The 17,778-nt window shown below is 42.8% G+C and overlaps 2 protein-coding genes across 3 annotated transcripts in view; both read right to left on the reverse strand.

The window, feature by feature from the left end:
- The window catches only part of GCKR (glucokinase regulator), a 69,208-nt gene extending 68,054 nt beyond the window's left edge, over positions 1–1,154 (reverse strand). The window contains exon 1 of one of the 2 annotated variants that reach the window (XM_089659711.1): positions 1,121–1,154. The gene's annotated coding sequence lies outside the window, so the exon portion shown is untranslated. Of the gene's footprint in view, positions 1–1,054; positions 1,100–1,120 lie in introns of those variants that run through there. The other variant, XM_089659710.1, reaches the window with a different exon arrangement.
- A 15,158-nt stretch (positions 1,155–16,312) lies between these two features.
- LOC149438566 (4-galactosyl-N-acetylglucosaminide 3-alpha-L-fucosyltransferase FUT5-like) lies at positions 16,313–17,443 on the reverse strand. The gene has a single exon (XM_089659712.1). The coding sequence runs from the start codon at positions 17,403–17,405 to the stop codon at positions 16,428–16,430; it is 978 nt and encodes a 325-aa protein (XP_089515838.1). The 5' UTR covers positions 17,406–17,443; the 3' UTR covers positions 16,313–16,427.
- Between the last annotated feature and the right edge of the window lie 335 nt (positions 17,444–17,778).

A 17,778-nucleotide genomic window follows, 5' to 3' on the forward strand; every position in this document is an offset into this window, starting at 1 on the left:
CATTTTCAGATGCTATACAAAAAAATGAAAACCACCTCAACCTATAACTAGCCTTTGGAGCAAGGGCAGCACACATCGCAAACAAATGTTTGTGAAATTCCCAGAACCCAGACCATTCCCAGATCCCATTAGGCACAGGGCTTTATCAGATACCTCAGAACCCAGGGCATCCCCAGATCTTTTAAATCCCAAGGAATCTCCAAAGCTGGCAGAACCTAACCCATCCCTACATTTCATGAGGCCTAGGACATTCCCAAATTCCACAAAGCATCCCTGGATCCTCTAGAGCCCAGGACATCACTAAATTCCCCATGGCCCAGGGCATTCCCAGATCCAGCACAGCCTAAAGCATCCTCAGATTGCCAAGAGCCCAGTGTATCCCTAGGGACTTGAGAGACCTTCCAGATCCCCTGGAGTCCAGGGTGCCTGTAGATTACACAGAGTTCATGTTTTTGCCACATTCCCCATAGCCCAGGGCATTCTCATGTTCTCTACAGTCTAGAACATCACAGAATCCCACTAAGCCCAGGACAACCCCTGGTCCCATAGAGCCCACAGCATCCCTTGGTCCACTAGAGCCCAGAGAATCCCCAGATTACCTATAGCCCAGGGCATCCCCAAAACCTTCAGAGCTCAGGGCATTCTCAGATCCCCCAGAACCTAGGATATCCCAGATTTCCCAGAGCCCAGGATATCCCCAGAACCTAGGGCACAAGGACAGAATGTAGTAAGCTCCTCAGGGTGAGGCTGATCTGGACATCTTTGGCATCATATGAAGCATGGTGCAGGAAATTCAAAGTTCTATAAATGAGTGGAAAAAATTTTTATATATTCCACCACAAAAAACAATGATCTGGGAACCAATGTGCCCAACTCTGGGAGTTTCCTTGGTAATGACTGGAACTCCTGAACCCTGGATGAAGTCACTGTGCAGTCATAATGCAACAAATACAGTGATTAAGTGTCACCAAATTCTGAATCCGGTCTGAGCACCAAAAATATCTCCTCCCATACCAAGAACAACAAGAAGTGAAAGAACTCCAGATTGGCCCACCACCGCAGAGGGGTCCCAATGTGTCCCATCCCAGGGATCCACCAGCCTTCCACAAGGAATACTCACACACTGTCCTTGTTCTCTGTGTCTCATACAGTCCTCCAGTCTCTGCTGTCATAGGACTTGTTTTTTCTGTTGTTATCAGATAATAAAGTAATCATTAAACTTTCTGGTTAAATTTCAAGCAAAGTTTTCCTGAGTGCTGAGAAAAACAGATGGAGAGAGAGAAAACACTGCGCACCTGCCACCACAACACATTACATCACACCCTGCACACTGGCCAGATCTATCTATTTATCTATTTATCTATCTATCTATCTATCTATCTATCTATCTATCTATCAAAAAAAAAAATGAAAGGAGCACTTTGAAAACACATCAGATCTCAATGGGGAAAAATCTCCTGCTGAATCTCTATACTGCTATGGACTGGGTAATGTGTTAGGAACGTAAGGATGCCCCATCATTTGATGGAAATGAAAATGATCGACCTACAGAGGACTGAATTCAAAGACACCCTGAAAATCAAAGTGAAAAAAATGATGCAGCAGGCTAGTCCATTTTTCTGAAATGTCATTGCAGCAACTCAAAATGGTCCTCAGTAGTTTGTATGTCCCCCACCTGCTTGTATACATGCCTGACAGAGTTGGGGTAAGCTTCTAATGAGACGACGATTGGTGTCTTGGGGTATTTACTGATTTACTATTTACAGATCTGGACCAGGGCATCCCTGAGCTCCTGGGAAAGTCTGAAGTGCAACCTGGCGGTGTCAGATGGACGAAACATGGTATCCAAGAGGTGTTCTATTGGATTTAGGTCAGGCGAGTGTGGGGGCCATTCAATGGTATCAATTCCTTCATCCTCCAGGAACTGCCTGCATACTCTCCTCACATGAGACTGGGCATTGTTGTGCACCAGGAGGCACCCAGGACCCACTGCGCCAGTGTAGGGTCTGACACCTAAGTGGCAGTCACGGTGCTATTTTCTAGCCTGTAGAGGTCTGTGCATTCCTCCATGGATATGTGCTTAAAGGGGTGGGGGGACTGTGTTGGGCACCCTGAAGTAATTGGGGCTCTGATGTAAGGGGGGCTCTGATATAAAGGGGTCTGACAATAGGGACCCTGATGTGGCTAAAATGTAAGCAGGGACCCTGATGGGGAAGGGAACTCTAATAGGGACCCTGATTTAAGGAGGGACACTGATGGAGACCCTAATGGGTTGGCTCTGATTAAGTTCATGATTAAAGGTAGGGGGCACTGATGTAAGGGGATTGTGATGGAGACCCTAATGTAAGGGGAATTTTGATATAAAAGAAACTTTGATAGGGACCCTGAAGTAAGAGGACTCTAATAGGGATTCTGGTGTATGAGGGTGACCCTGATATTAGGGGATCTATGGCAGGGACCCAGTGTAAGAGGGACTGTGAAGGGGACAGTAATGTAAGGGGAGGGGGTCCTCTAATGAGGACTGTGATGTAAGGTGCTACTCCGATGGGGACAGTAATGTAAGGGGAACTCTGCTAGGGACCCTGATATAAGGGGGATTCTCATAGGGGCCCTTTCTCTTTTGTTTTGAATCATGTCATGGTAATTAAAAAAAATCCTTAAAAACTTAATTCATTTATAAAATGTATTTTGTTTTTGTCTACAAAAATGTGTAAAATATACAATGTGGCCGTCTTACTGAAAAGTGGCGAGACCCTTGCTCTAGGGGGTCACTTGGAAGTTTGATAGAATCAAATGAGCATAGTGATGGTAAAGTGTGCTAGGAGGAGCTCTGCTACCCTCTAGTGTTCACCTGACAGCATCACAGAATCAGGTGAGTTCAGTGATGTTTTAAGGGAAGTGCTCTTCTGCCTTCTAGTGCTCACTTTGCAGTATTACACAAGTGACATGAACAAAGCACACAACTTGTTTTTCCGCAGAGCGAGGACAATGACCTGTACTCCAGCGTCATTCCTGCAGATCAGCAATCCAAACATCAGTGTTGATCCCTGACATTGCCAGTCTGACCAGCACAGAGGAAGAGACATATGCTGATTATTAACCTGCTGAGCTGGACAGATGATTGTTATGATTTTACAAAACATTGACTTTACTTATTCTCATTTCCCTTTTTGTTTGTTCCTTTCTTGGAATTCTTTGGCACACGTTTTTGTTGGCAATTCAGCTGTTTGTAAAAAAATAAAATTATTCGACATTCAACCTCACAGTTAAATCAGAGGAAATGGAACAACTTTAAGGGTAGTATGGAGTCTGGTCACAAGTGATGTTCACAGGTAGCCAGGCAAACAGGTGCAGAGTCAGGGTCAAGTTCAAGATCAGGAAAAGGCAGGAGTTGGTAATGTGCTGGCAGCGAGGTATCAAGTCAGGAGGTGGAGACATGATCAGATATCCAAGCTGAGGTCAGTAAAACAAGCGAGCAGCAGACATAACAAGCAGGAGTGCTCAAAGAGAAATGCTAGGTGTAGCCGGGTCATAAACAGGTGCAGTATCAGGATCAAGTTCAAAGTCAGGAACGGGCAGGAGTTGGTAATGTGCTGGCAGTGAGCTATCAACTCAGGAGGTAGAGATGTGGTCAGATATCCAAGTTTAGGTTGGTAAAACAAGCTTGCAGCAGACAAAACAAGCAGGGGTGATCAAAGTGCAATGCTAGGCGTAGCCGGGTCATAAACAGGTGCAGTATCAGGATTAAGTTCAAGATCAGGAACAGGCAGGAGTCAGTAACATGTTGGCAGTGAGGTATCAAGTCAGGAGGTGGAGACATGGTCAGATATCCAAGTTGAGGTCAGTAACACAAGCGAGCAGCAGACATAACAAGCAGGGGTGATCAAAGAGAAGTGTTAGGTGTAGCCGGGTCAGAAACAGATGCAGTGTCAGGATTAAGTTCAAGGTTAGGTACAGGCAGGAGTTGGTAATGTGCTGGCAGTGAGGTATCAAGTCAGGAAGTGAAAACATGGTCAGATATCCAATTTGAGGTTGGTGAAACAAGCGAGCAGCAGACATAACAAGCAGGGGTGATCAAAGAGAGGAGTTAGGCGTTGCATGGTCAGAAACAGGTGCAGTGTCAGAAACCAGTTCAAGGTCAGGAACAGGCAGGAGTTGGTAATCTGCTGGCAGTGAGGTATCAAGTCAGGAAGTGGAGACATGGTCAGATATCCAAGTTGAGGTCGGTAACACAAGCGCGCAGCAGACATAACAAGCAGGATTGATCAAAGAGAAATGTTAGGCTTAGCTGGGTCAGAAACAGGTGCAGTGTCAGAAACCAGTTCAAGGTCAGAAAAAGGCAGGAGTTGGTAATATGCTCGCAGCAAGGTATCAAGTCAGGAAGTGGAGACATGGTCAGATATCCAAGCTGAGGTCGGTAAAACAAGTGAGCAGCAGACATAACAAGCAGGAGTGATCAAAGAGAAATGCTAGGCATAGCCGGGTCATAAACAGGTGCAGTATCAGGATCAAGTTCAAAGTCAGGAACAGGCAGGAGTTGGTAATGTGCTGGCAGCGAGGTATCAAGTCAGGAGGTGGAGATGTGGTCAGATATCCAAGTTGAGGTCGGTAAAGAAAGCTTGCAGCAGACATAACAAGTAGGGGTGATCAAAGAGAAATGCTAGGCGTAGACGGGTCATAAACAGGTGCAGTATCAGGATTAAGTTCAAGATCAGGAACAGGCAGGAGTCAGTAACATGCTGGCAGTGAGGTGGAGACATGGTCAGATATCCAAGTTGACGTCGGTAACACAAGCGAGCAGCAGACATAACAAGCAGGGGTGATCAAAGAGAAGTGTTAGGTGTAGCCGGGTCAGAAACAGATGCAGTGTCAGGATGCAGTTCAAGGTTAGGAACAGGCAGGAGTTGGTAATGTGCTGGCAGCGAGGTATCAAGTCAGGAGGTGGAGATGTGGTCAGATATCCAAGTTTAGGTTGGTAAAACAAGCTTGCAGCAGACATAACAAGCAGGGGTGATCAAAGAGAAATGCTAGGCGTAGCCGGGTCATAAACAGGTGCAGTATCAGGATTAAGTTCAAGATCAGGAACAGGCAGGAGTCAGTAACATGCTGGCAGTGAGGTATCAAGTCAGGAGGTGGAGACATGGTCAGATATCCAAGTTGACATCAGTAACACAAGCGAGCAGCAGACATAACAAGCAGGGGTGATCAAAGAGAAGTGTTAGGTTTAGCCGGGTCAGAAACAGATGCAGTGTCAGGATGCAGTTCAAGGTTAGGAACAGGCAGGAGTTGGTAATGTGCTGGCAGTGAGGTATCAAGTCAGGAAGTGAAAACATGGTCAGATATCTAATTTGAGGTCGGTGAAACAAGAGAACAGCAGACATAACAAGCAGGGGTGATCAAAGAGTTAGGCTTTGCGTGGTCAGAAACAGGTGCAGTGTCAAAAACCAGTTCAAGGTCAGGAACAGGCAGGAGTTTGTAATGTGCTGGCAGTGAGGTATCAAGTCAGGAGGTGGAGACATGGTCAGATATCCAAGTTGAGATTGGTAACACAAGTGAGCAGCAGACATAACAAGCAGGGTTGATCAAAGAGAAGTGTTAGGTTTAGCTGGGTCAGAAACAGGTGCAGTGTCAGGATCAAGTTCAAGGTCAGGAACAGGCAGGAGTTGGTAATGTGCTGGTAGCAAGGTATCGAGTTAGGATGCAGAGACGTGGTTGGAAATCCAAGCCAAGGTCAATAACACAAGCTAGCAGCAGACATAACAAGCAGTGGGGATCAAAGATAAATGCTAGTCGTGGCTGGGTCAGAAACAGGTGCAGTGTCAGGATCCAGTTCAAAGTCAGGAGCAGGCAGGAGTTAGTAGCATGCTGGTAGTGAGGTGTCAAGTCAGGAGGCAGAGACATAGTCATATATCCAAGTTGAGGTCAGTAAAACAAGCAAACAGCAGACATAACAAGCAGGGGGGATCAAAGAGAAATGCTAGGCGTATCCGGGTCATAAACAGGTGTAGTATCAGGATCAAGTTCAAGGTCAGGAACAGGCAGGAGTTGGTAATGTGCTGGCAGCGAGGTATCAAGTCAGGAGGTGGAGACATGGTCAGAAATCCAGGTTGAGGTTGGTAACACAAGCGATCAGCAGACATAACAAGCAAGGGTGATCAAAGAGAAGTGATAGGCGTAACCGGGTCAGAAACAGGTGCAGTATCAGGATCCAGTTCAAGGTCAGGAACAGGCAGGAGTTGGTAATGTGCTGCCAGTGAGGTATCAAATCAGGAGGTGGAGACGTGGTCAGATATCCAAGCTGAAGTCAGTAAAACAAGCACGCAGCAGACTTAACAAGCAGGGGTGATCAAAGAGAAGCGTTAGGCGTAGCCGGGTCAGAAACAGGTGTAGTGTCAAGATCCAGTTCAAGATCAGGAACAGGCAGGAGTTGGTAATCTTAGAGATATTAGATCAAATGACCCTGACAGTAATCTTGCCCAACATTATGCCAAATATCATGGAGGTAAACTGGACGGTACAATAGTAAAAGGTTTCTATGCACTGCACTTCCCACAAAGGAGAGGTGATTTTGACAGAGAACTGCTTAAAAAGGAGAAACACTGGATATATAAACTTGATACACTGTACCCTAAGGGGTTAAATGTGGAATGTGACCTCCAAGTGTTTTTGGAAAAATAGGTTTATAGGACTATGTACCTGCTTATTGCCATGCGGTGGGCAATTTACGGCATTTTTTTGTCTTTATAAAGGGTTGGACTTTAGATTAAATAACCCCAAAATAAACCTATATATATTGGGAATATTAACAAAAATATGGATGATCTTATGGTATGAGCTTATATATAGCTCTAAAAAATGTAAAAGGATTGATTGTCTGGTTAATTGTCCCTTAGTATCTCCTCTTTTTGAACAATAACCACACCATAGGATGGTTGCCTGAGAATTGAGGTATTTTTGTTGAAATGACCCTTATGAGAACTCTCAGGTTATATTGCCATCTTGTGGTGTCTTTTGGTAATTTACATTGTCTCTTAAATAACTTGATTCAATGAATAGAATTGTTGATTCTCTGATTTATATCGCCATCTTCTGGTTAAAATGTGATAAAAGCCTTAATTGACTGGTATGTTTAATTCATGATCTTTTGATCAATATATGCAATGTCAAAATTGCCAAGCCTCTCCCCTCTCTGTGGTCTCCAGCCGTCTGTCTTTTTAATTATATTCAACAAAGACCAGCAGCTGTGCTAAGTATTTAGCCCCCTTTTTTTCTTCCATTAGGAACAATTGCAGGTTAGCTTTTTTGCATAAATGGGTGGGTCTTTACCCACTATAAATAGGAAATTGAAATGCAGTTGTTTCATTGGTCCTGACGAAGCTGAGTGAGATACGCCCATCGGCGAAACGCGTTGACGTCATACGTCAGATACGTCACTTCCGGTCATGCGCATCAGGTGGAACGCACGCTGACCCACAAGGAGGAAGCCATTTTCACATGCCATGAGGCAAGTGTGAGCAGCACAAGCGCCAAGAAGGGGCTGGAACCCGCGGTATATCGGCGGATGTCAGCGGTGGTTCCTAGGCCTTTGTGGCCGTGTATGGCAGTACCCATGAAGGACATCTCTTTCATTCCTAATACCCACAGCACAGGTGGTGAGTGGATTGTTACAGGACATTAGATATATGGTCCTCTGTGATCTTTATGACACCTATATATCTTATTGAGTGGAAACTCTGTCAGTGACTTCCCACATATCATTTATCTCACTACAGGATGGGGACATCATGGTGCGTTGTGTAGGATACAGGATATACCACATATATTTCAACAGGCAGAAGATCTTTTGGGATATGTCCTGTTTTCCCTACGAAAGGTGGTGTGTAGTCCACATATAGTGGTGAAGATACCATTTCAAGCAGAGTGTTGCTTTTTGCATCTTTTCTTCCACCCTGGGAATAAATGGGGCATATTTTCATTCAAGAGCTCTAGGATACAGCTGTTTATATTACAGATGAATGGGCCCCAACCACGTGTGCTGGCACAGGAATGTATTGCATCATATATTTGACATTTAAGTCTCCTTCCATACAGGCCTAGGCTTGGTGTTCTCTTTTTGACGCATATTGTGCTTGCTGCTTTGCATACATGTGATATTTATATCCATAGTACAATTTTTGGATTCCCTGTCTGGGATTCACCATAATGGTATTGTTCTATTTATAATATTCAATATTATGGTATGCCTATGGTATAATTTTTGGATACACCTCTTTTGGGAAGTGTTCACCTATGTGTCTGTGCTACAGGGACATTAGACTCTTGCAGTCATTTTCTCTGTTGCACATGCATAAAGACCGGTCTTGGTGTCATTTTATATGGTTTTAGGTCTGTCTATGTGTATTGTCTCATACTGAGGTGATGGTAAACCAGGGCGAATGCCCATATGTCATATTTATATATGTGTAATAAAGCATAATTTTTGGAAATTTTTCTGAGTGTCACGTTCTGTTCATTATGTAGCCGCTTTTTCTGTGAATTTCTTTTCACAAATCCCCTTTTTTTGAAGGAGTTGGTAATAGCCAACTGCATGTTGAAATGCGTTTTTATATATTTAATATATTTTTACATATATTTGTAAATGCATTCCAAAAATGTAGACACAGTATATATGAAATGTATATTTAAAAATATTTTTCATATATTTTGTAATAAAAACCCATTTCAACATGCAATATATATACAGTATATATATATATATATATATATATATACATATATATATATATATATATATATATATATACATATATATATATATCTTAATTTAAATATATTTTGAAATACTGTATATTGAATATGGCCAAAATTGTAGTATTTCAAATATATGGCACTAATATTTGTTAATATTGTTAATATTTCACTTTAAGCATTGCTAAAACTGCTGCTCCTCATCAAATGAAATGAAAAAAGTTTTTTTTTGCTTCTTTCTAGGGGATAGTTAGTTATTTTCAATAACATTAACCATAGGCAGGGATAGGAATAGCTTCAAATTGTATAAATTTATTCATTCAGATGCATATGAGAGAACAGTTTAAGACACTTAAATATTACATCTGTTACTTATAAAGAGTTATACATCAAGATAAGAAGTAACCCAACACATCATTATCAGTTAATTCATTATTCCAATTATATTGAAGGATTTAAATATATAACCAATCACATGACAGAGTTTTATAGCCAATCATAGGGTGTCACCACTTCACCATACATGACAAGTGCTCAGGATACAAAATGGAACGTTGTGTGAAATCTACATAAGAACAGAATTCAGCAATCCGCAAATCCCACAAACCCATATTTTATTCACTATAGAAAATAGAAAACATGTGAAATGTTTAAACTGATAAAAATGGACCGTTGTAAGAAAAAATAAGATCATTTTGAAATTGATGGCAGTGACATGTCTCAAAAATGTTCGGACAAGGCAACAAAAAGCTGATGATGTAAGCTGTACTAACAAGGAAGAGCTGGAAGAACATTTTGTAACACATTAGGTCAATTGTCAACAGATCAGTAATGTGACTGGGTATAAAAAGAGTATCTTAGAGATTCAGAGTGTCTCAGAAGCATAGATGGGCCGAGGTTCACCAATCTGTGAAAAGCTATGTTTAAACTTTGTCCAACAATTTCGGGATAATGGTCCTCAATGTAAAATTGGAAAGTCTTTAAATATATGCCGATAAAAAGATGTGGGGCAACTTTTTTGTGTATGTAGTCTCTGTGCCTATAAATTCCATTTATACAAATTCCTTCATAAATTGTAAATATATACCAGTCTCCAGTACATAATATCATCAAGATATTCAGAGAATCAGGAGAAATCTCTGTACACAAGGGACAAGGCCAAAACGCAATATTGGATGCTTTTGATCCTTTGGGCCCTCAGAAGGCATTGCATTGAAAACAGGCATAACTTTGTGATGGACATCACCACTGCATGGCCTCAAGAATACTTAAAAAAATGTAAGGTAAAGCTCTATCATGCAAAGAAGAAGCCATATCTGATCATGATCCAGAAATGCTGTTGTCTCCTCTGGTCCAAAGCTCATTTAAATGGTCTGTTGCAAAGTAGAAAACTGTTCTGTGGTCAGACAAATATAAATTTGACATTCTTATTGGCAACTATGGACACAGTCCTCCAGAATAAAGAGGAGAGGGACCTTCCGGCTTGTTATCAGCTCAGTTCAAAAGCCGGCATGTCTTATGCTATTGGGGTACATTAGCATTTGGAATGGGCAGCTTGTACATCTGGAAAGGCACCATCAATGCTGAAAGATATATCCAGGTTTTAGAGCAGCATATGCTCCCATCCAGATGATGCCTTTTTCAGGGAAGGCCATGCATATTTTAGCAGGATAATGCTGAACCACATAGTGCATCTGAGACAAATCTAAATTTGACATTCTTTTTGGCAATGCTCTATCATGCAACGTTCTATCATGGTAAAGCTCTGTCATGCAAAGAAGAAGCCATATCTGAACATGATCTAGAAACACTGCTGTCTTCTCTGAGCCAAAGCCCATTTAAAATGGTCTGTTGCAAAGTGGAAAACTGTTTTGTGGTCAGACAAATTTAAATTTGACATTCTTTTTGTCAATGCTGTATTGTGCAACACTCTATCATGGTAAAGTTCTATCATGCACAGAAGAAGCCATATCTGAACATGATCTAGAAACTCTGCTGTCTTCTCTGGGCCAAAGCTCATTTAAAATGGTCTGTTGCAAAATGGAACACTGTTTTGTGGTCAGACAAATCTAAATTTGACATTCTTTTTGGCAACGCTCTATCATGCAACACTCTATCATGGTAAAGTTCTATCATGCACAGAAGAAGCCATATTTGAACATGATCTAGAAATGCTGCTGTCTTATCTGGGCCAAAGTTAATTTAAAATGGTCTGTTGCAAAGTGCAAAACTGTTTTGTGGTCAGACAAATCTAAATTTGACATTCTTTTTGGCAACTATGGGCGCGGTCCTCCAGAATAAAGAGGAGAGGGACCTTCCAGCTTGTTATCAGCTCAGTTCAAAAGCCGGCATGTCTTATGATATCGGGGTACATTAGCACATTTGGAATGGGCAGCTTGTACATCTGGAAAGGCACCATTAATGCTGAAAGATATATCCAGGTTTTAGAGCAGCATATGCTCCCATCCAGATGATGCCTTTTTCAGGGAAGGCCATGCATATTTCAGCAGCATAATGCTGAACCACATAGTGCATCTGTGACAACAGCATGGCTTCATAGTAGAATTGTCCAGGTGCTTAACTGGCCTGCCTGCCGTCTAGACCTTTCACTAATATTTGGTGCATTTTTAAAAGGAAAATACAGCAAAGAAGATCCAGGACTGTTGGGTAATTAAAATCTTATATCAGGCAAGAATGGGACAACATTTCTCTCCCAAAACCCCAGCAACTGGTTCCCTCAGTTCCCAGATGTTTACAGAGTGTTGGTAAAAGAAGAGTGGGTGCTACACCGTTCTAAACAGGGCCCCGTCCCAACTTTTTTGAGACATGTTGCTGCCATCAGTTTCAAAATGACTTTTTTTTTTTCTTAAAATGGTCTATTTTCTTAGCTTTCTAGTTCCTGTTGTGAATATAATAGGGGTTTATGAGATTTGCAAACCGTTGCAATCTGTTTTTATGCAGATTTTACACAGCTCCCCGACTTTTTCGGAAGTGGGGTTGTAGATAAGAGTAAACCATACCACAATCCCCCCTGGTATTTTCCCAATGTAGGTGACTTATCCCCATTTCTAGTAACAAAGCATAAAATGAACTTAGACAAGGGTAGACATGTTCTTTATAGCGCCGTCATATATAATAATGTTGACATATTCAATAATATTTCTATATGATTTCACACACTCTATTATAAACATTTCCATTATACATTGTTTTTCTTCTGCATTAAAATATAGCAAGCAATATAAAGTGAGAAAAGGTGATACAGACAAAAGATATAAAACCTTATGCACTTTGGTACAGGGCCCCCTGATGGCTAGGCCCCCTTCCATGAGTCCCTGGTCTATGTCATGTGGTCTCTTTGTTCCAGGTCTGTGGACCTTCCCTCAAGGCCCAGGAACCTTCCCGCTGATCCTCGGGCTCTTTACTCTCGTTGCAGGGCCCTTTAAAAGCCCCGGACACATAGGGGTTTATTTACTAAAGCTGGAGAGTCCAAAATCAGACTCCCTTCTGCATAGAAACCAATCAGCTTCCAGGTTTAATTGCCAAAGCTTCATTGAACAAGCTGAGGTTAGAAGCTGATTGGTTTCTATGCAGAAGGGAGTCTGATTTTGGACTCTCCAGCTTTAGTAAATAAACCCCATAAAGTCACATGACAAGTAAAAACACATTCATTTGAATGGGTGCCATCCAGGGGCGGACTAACAACTCATGGGCCCCCCCCCGGGCAATAAGGGATAATGGGCCCCCTGTGTCCTCGTCCACACTCAAACCACACCCAAAAAATTCCTATGAAAGGTACCAGGGGTATCTCAGGGGCATCTCAAGATCCCGGACCCTGGGGCAGTGCCCAAGTTCCTGAATGGTTAGTCCGCCCCTGGTGCCATCTTAATCAATGAGACTCAAGTCACATAAATGAAACAAAAAAGGTCCCTGTGCTGCTTTTCTTAGACTTTGGTGCAATTTGAGTGCCTTAGATTGTAATGATGACAAAAGCCACAAGCAAGTTGCAAAGAAATCACAAGCAAGTCGCACACAGTGTGAACCGAGGCTTAAGGTCCCCTTCCTGCTGTCTTGGGCCACCCACAGAGGTGGAACGCCAGGACCTAGTTGCAAATGCGACCCCTGCGACCCTGGTAGTTCTGCCACTGCTTTGGGAAATGTTCCTTAAGGCAGTGCATATTAGCCCAAAAAAAGCCCAGAACTGTTTTTTAACATTTGGCTTCCATTGACTTCAACGGGGTTCCTATTTGGCACCCGAACTTTAGCACTCTTTGCCAAACCCTGCTTGAACCAAACCCAGGTATATTCAGATTCTCACTTATCCTACTATGCCCGGTAAAAAAAAAGGTCACTTCCGCCGCAGACATTTTTTTTTTTAAATAGGGAACTCTTGAAGAGCAAAGGCAGACTGACCTTTCCGGTGCATTGTTCCCTTGTAAGTCTTCTCGGCACTGACAGTTTACACCGAGATCCCACCCACTGCCCACCCTGTCAAAGTTATTGGTTGGTACCAGGGGCGGACTGACTATTTAGAAACTCGAGCACTGCCCGAGGGCCCGGGGTCAGTAGGAGGCCCCATGAGATGCCCCTGGTACCTTTTTCATATGCTTTTTTGAGTTTGGGCAAGGACACAGAGGCCCCATGATCCCCTATTGCCCGGGGGCCCCATGAGTTGTCAGTCCGCCCCTGGTTGGTACGACTGCCTAGTGTCCTATGAAGTGCTTGCACAGGTCCATCATCATCATCAGAGGATGTAACTTCCTCCTCCTTCCCACATGGAAGATAAATATATTTTAAATATATTTTAAAAATATTCTTCTCAATTATATTTACATATATTTGAAATACTACAATTCTGGCCGTATTCAATATATTTCAAAATATATTTCAATACATACAGTAAATTTGAAAGTTTATTTTAAAAATGTTTTTCATATATTTTGTAATAAAAACACATTTCAACATGCAGTATATATATATATTTACTGAAATATATTTTGAAATATATTGAATACGGCCAAAATTGTAGTATTTCAAATATATGTCAATGTATGGCAGGCTGCCACTGTGGTCTCCTTATGCTGTGTGTGGGGGTCTGGGGAACTGATGGCTGCTTGCTATGCTGAGACTTGTAGTGGCCTCAGTAGGGACTGAGTAATGACAGCCCATTATGCAGGCATTTGGAATGCTGTCTGTGGGGGATTGAGATATGACAGCCATCTTTGCTAGGATTTATAGTGCCTTCTATAGGGGACTGACGGATGTCAGCCTGCTATGCTGGGACTTGTAGTGATCTAGACTGTGGGGAACTGAGGAATTATCAGTTCCCCACAGAGGGCACTACAAGTCCCAGCATAGTGTGCCACAATATCACTGTCCCCCACAGAGGGCAATACAAGTTCCAGCATAGCAGGCTGGCATATCTCAGTCCCCCACAGAGGGCACTACAAGTTCCAGCATAGCAGGCTGGCATATTTCAGTCCCCCACAGAGGGCACTACAAGTCCCAGCATAGCAGGCTGGCATATCTCAGTACCCCACAGAGGGCACTACAAGTCCCAGAATAGCAGGCAGCCATATCTCTAGTGCCCTAGAATGTTGGGGACTGAGGAATAACAGTGTAAGGGGAACTCTGGAAACCCTGATGTAACAGAGATCTTTGCAGTCTCTGAAGTAAGAGAGAACTCTGGAAACTCCGATGTAAGAGGGAACTCTGGGATCTCTGATGTAAGGGGGAACTCTGGGATCTCTGATGTAAGGGGGAACTCTGGGATCTCTGATGTAAGGGAGACTGTGGGATCTCTGATGTAAGGGGGAACTCTCGGTACTCTGATGTAAGGGGGAACTCTGGGATCTCAGATGTAAGGGGGAACTCCAGACTACGATGTAAGGGGGACTCTTGGATCTCTGATGTAAAGGAGACTGTGGGATCTCTGATGTAAGGGGGAACTCCAGAATACGATGTAAGGGGGACTCTTGGATCTCTGATGTAAAGGAGACTGTGGGATCTCTGATGTAAGGGGGAACTCTCGGTACTCTGATGTAAGGGGGAACTCTGGGATCTCTGATGTAAGGGAGACTGTGGGATCTCTGATGTAAGGGGGAACTCTCGGTACTCTGATGTAAGGGAGAACTCTTGGATCTCAGATGTAAGGGGGAACTCTTCAGACTACAATGTAAGGGGGGCTCTGGGATCTCTGATGTAAGGGGAAACTGTTCAGACTCCGATGTTAGGGGGACTTTGGGAACTCTGATGCAAGGGGGAGCTCTGGTAACCACATCATTCTCCCTTACATCAGAGTCCCCAGCATTCCCCATTAAATTAGGATTCTCAGAACTCCAGAGGCACCATGGGCCTTTGGGTTGTACTTGCCCCCTGGGCAAAAAGTTGCCAGTCAGTCCCTGCCCCTCTTAGACAGTTTTCACTGAAACAAGTGTCCCCATTGGCGCATTTTCCCTTTACTCTTGCTCTGGTGAAAGCTTGAAATGTTAGATTTCTGATCATATTCAATCAAGAGACAGTGGTCAGTGGGAGTGAATCTCACCAACGGGGGGCATAAACAGCAAAATAAAAAGCTTTTCAGGGCTTGCAGGGATTTTTTACAACAGGAATGTGAGGGGAACGCAGTTATGGCACCTCCAGCACTACAGCAATGAATGTATGTAATGGCAAGGGGTGCTGGGGTGTGCTGCTTGGTCCATTGATGTTGGCTGCTGAGGGGATCTATTGTCACTGGGGTGATATTATTCCTCGCTCCTTGGAGAGCTATTGTTGCTAGTGGGGGTCAGCTGTTCCTGGGGTGGATCTATCATTGCTAGGGAGGGTCTTTTGTTGCAGGGGATCTACTTTTGCTGAGGGTGATCTATAATTGCTGGTGGTGGGGATCCATAGTTGCTGGGGCATCTATAGTTGCTGTGGGTCTATATTTGCTTGGGAGTATATTTTGTTTCAGGGAATCTTTTGCTGGTGGGGGGGGGGGGGGTATTGTTGGTAGCCACAGGGGATCTATTTTACTGATTTTCTTATCATTCTCATTACATTCCATACAAATTATTTAGCACCACAAAATGATGCTTGATTCTGTATTCTCTCAAAGAGGTCCTACTGGGTGGTGGCTAAGGGGTGGAACCCAGGGACAGTGCTTGGAGATGAGCAGGGGGCAGAGGCAGGGGGTGACTCTGAAGAGTACCTGCATCTATTCTCTGAGAAACAAAAGCCCAGGAGGCTGGCGAAGAGCTGAAAAATTAAAGTTTTGATGGTGTCAGCCAGTTAGAAGACATTGTTATGTTAATTGGTATATAAAAAGTTTATAGAACAATTTCAAATTTGCTTTGGGGGATTAGGGCTCCCCTCTCTTTTGAGTTTATTTGATAATGTAGCTGTAAACCATAGGGGCTGGATTCAGTGTTTTCTTTATTTATTTTTTGGATAGTGTGGAGCATTCGCTTCAGTCTGGTCCAATTCTGGAATGGCAGCTGCAGGCAGGACCTGACCAAAAAATCCTGAGGAAAGTCCAAGAGTTGTGCTGCCAAGGACTACCTAGCTCCAACCAGGTCCAGCACCAGTCTAATCCCACAACACTCTCTAAAAAAAAAAGGTTTAAGACAAACTTTTAGTGCATTTTTGTTTTTACTGTTAGCTCCAACACTTGATTTTGGATCGATAAGGGTACATCTGGATTACTTGAACCATTCAGCAATACTTGGTATTGTCCTATAAGTCGGGGCCTCCTTTAATACTTTACATATTTTGCAGTATGCTGGTAGAAAAACACCACTGGATTTTGTTGGCTGATATTTGAACCTCCAGTTAAAATACTGTCTGTATTTGTTCTCATCTTTATCCAAATCCAGGAGATATTCAGCCAGTTCTCGAGGAGATGAAAAGTCGTCAACATGAATAAAAGCGTCAGCTGGAATGAAACGCTCATAATTTTTACGAGGAGGACCCATGACGATGGGCACAGTTCCCGCCAGAAGTGAATTTCTCCATAACTTTTCCGTGATGTAATCCTCATGTATAGAATTCTCAAAGGAGAGGTAGAACTTATACCGGGCCACAGTTTTCAAAGTCTCATTCCGTGGAAGAGGCAAACCGTATTTTCCGTAGACGTCAACTGGAATGTATTTCTTTAACTCCTCGTAATAATTAGTTCGTCTGTACTTTGTCTTCCAGTTGCTACTTATCCATGCTACCAACTTTGACTTTTGGGGGATTGTAAAATTTTCTTTCCTGTTGACTTTTTCCAGCCAGCCATATGGGGTAAATATATCTGAATCAAGCCGATAAGACATTGTGAGGTTCATTTTGTTGTCCATGAGCGTCAAGTTTGGGCAATTGGTTGGAGACTCCATGCTAAACCAGATCCAGTATTGGTAGTATGGTCTCGAGACTGGGGGCAAAAGCTCCTCTGACTTATATACATCCTTATGACTAATAACAACAGCATCTGCTGTAGAGTACACATCACGGTTCACGGTGTAGAAACAGCCGGAGTTTTCATTTCTTGGACACCTATTTAGAGGAAACTGGTATCCTAATGGCCATGTCCAAAGTAAGATGGTCAGCAGAGGCTTATTGAAAGTCTCCAATGTCTTAGTTGGCATTGACGGCTTTGTCACAGTCAAGTGATTTGATATTCCTGAGCGCTCTGACATGGAGTCAGATGCCACCTTTGGCAAGAGGTTTATTGCAACATTTCTTTCATTTATCTGAATATAAGCAAGTATAAAATAGGAAACAGTTCCTAGTAAAAATAATTTGAGGAGCAACAAATGCCATATTGAGAAATGTGTTACGAAACCCATTGGAGGGTGAGGTAGGCCATTCAATCTGACTAATAATTGAGAGTCTTTTTTTGATGTTTATCTCTGTGTCCACGTTCCTAGGAAATAAAAAGACACATAAACTGGTGACACATAAAGTACATTTATGGTGACATCTTGAAAGCTTTTTTTTGTATAAAAAGAATGACTTTTTCAGGTTCCACAACGTGTAAACATTAAAATATACTTTTATTTAATAGAAACT

The sequence above is a fragment of the Staurois parvus genome, unplaced genomic scaffold (genome assembly GCF_062004578.1).
Source record: "Staurois parvus isolate SC_StPar_1 unplaced genomic scaffold, SC_StPar_1.0 ptg001181l, whole genome shotgun sequence".
NCBI classification, from domain to species: Eukaryota; Metazoa; Chordata; class Amphibia; order Anura; family Ranidae; genus Staurois; species Staurois parvus.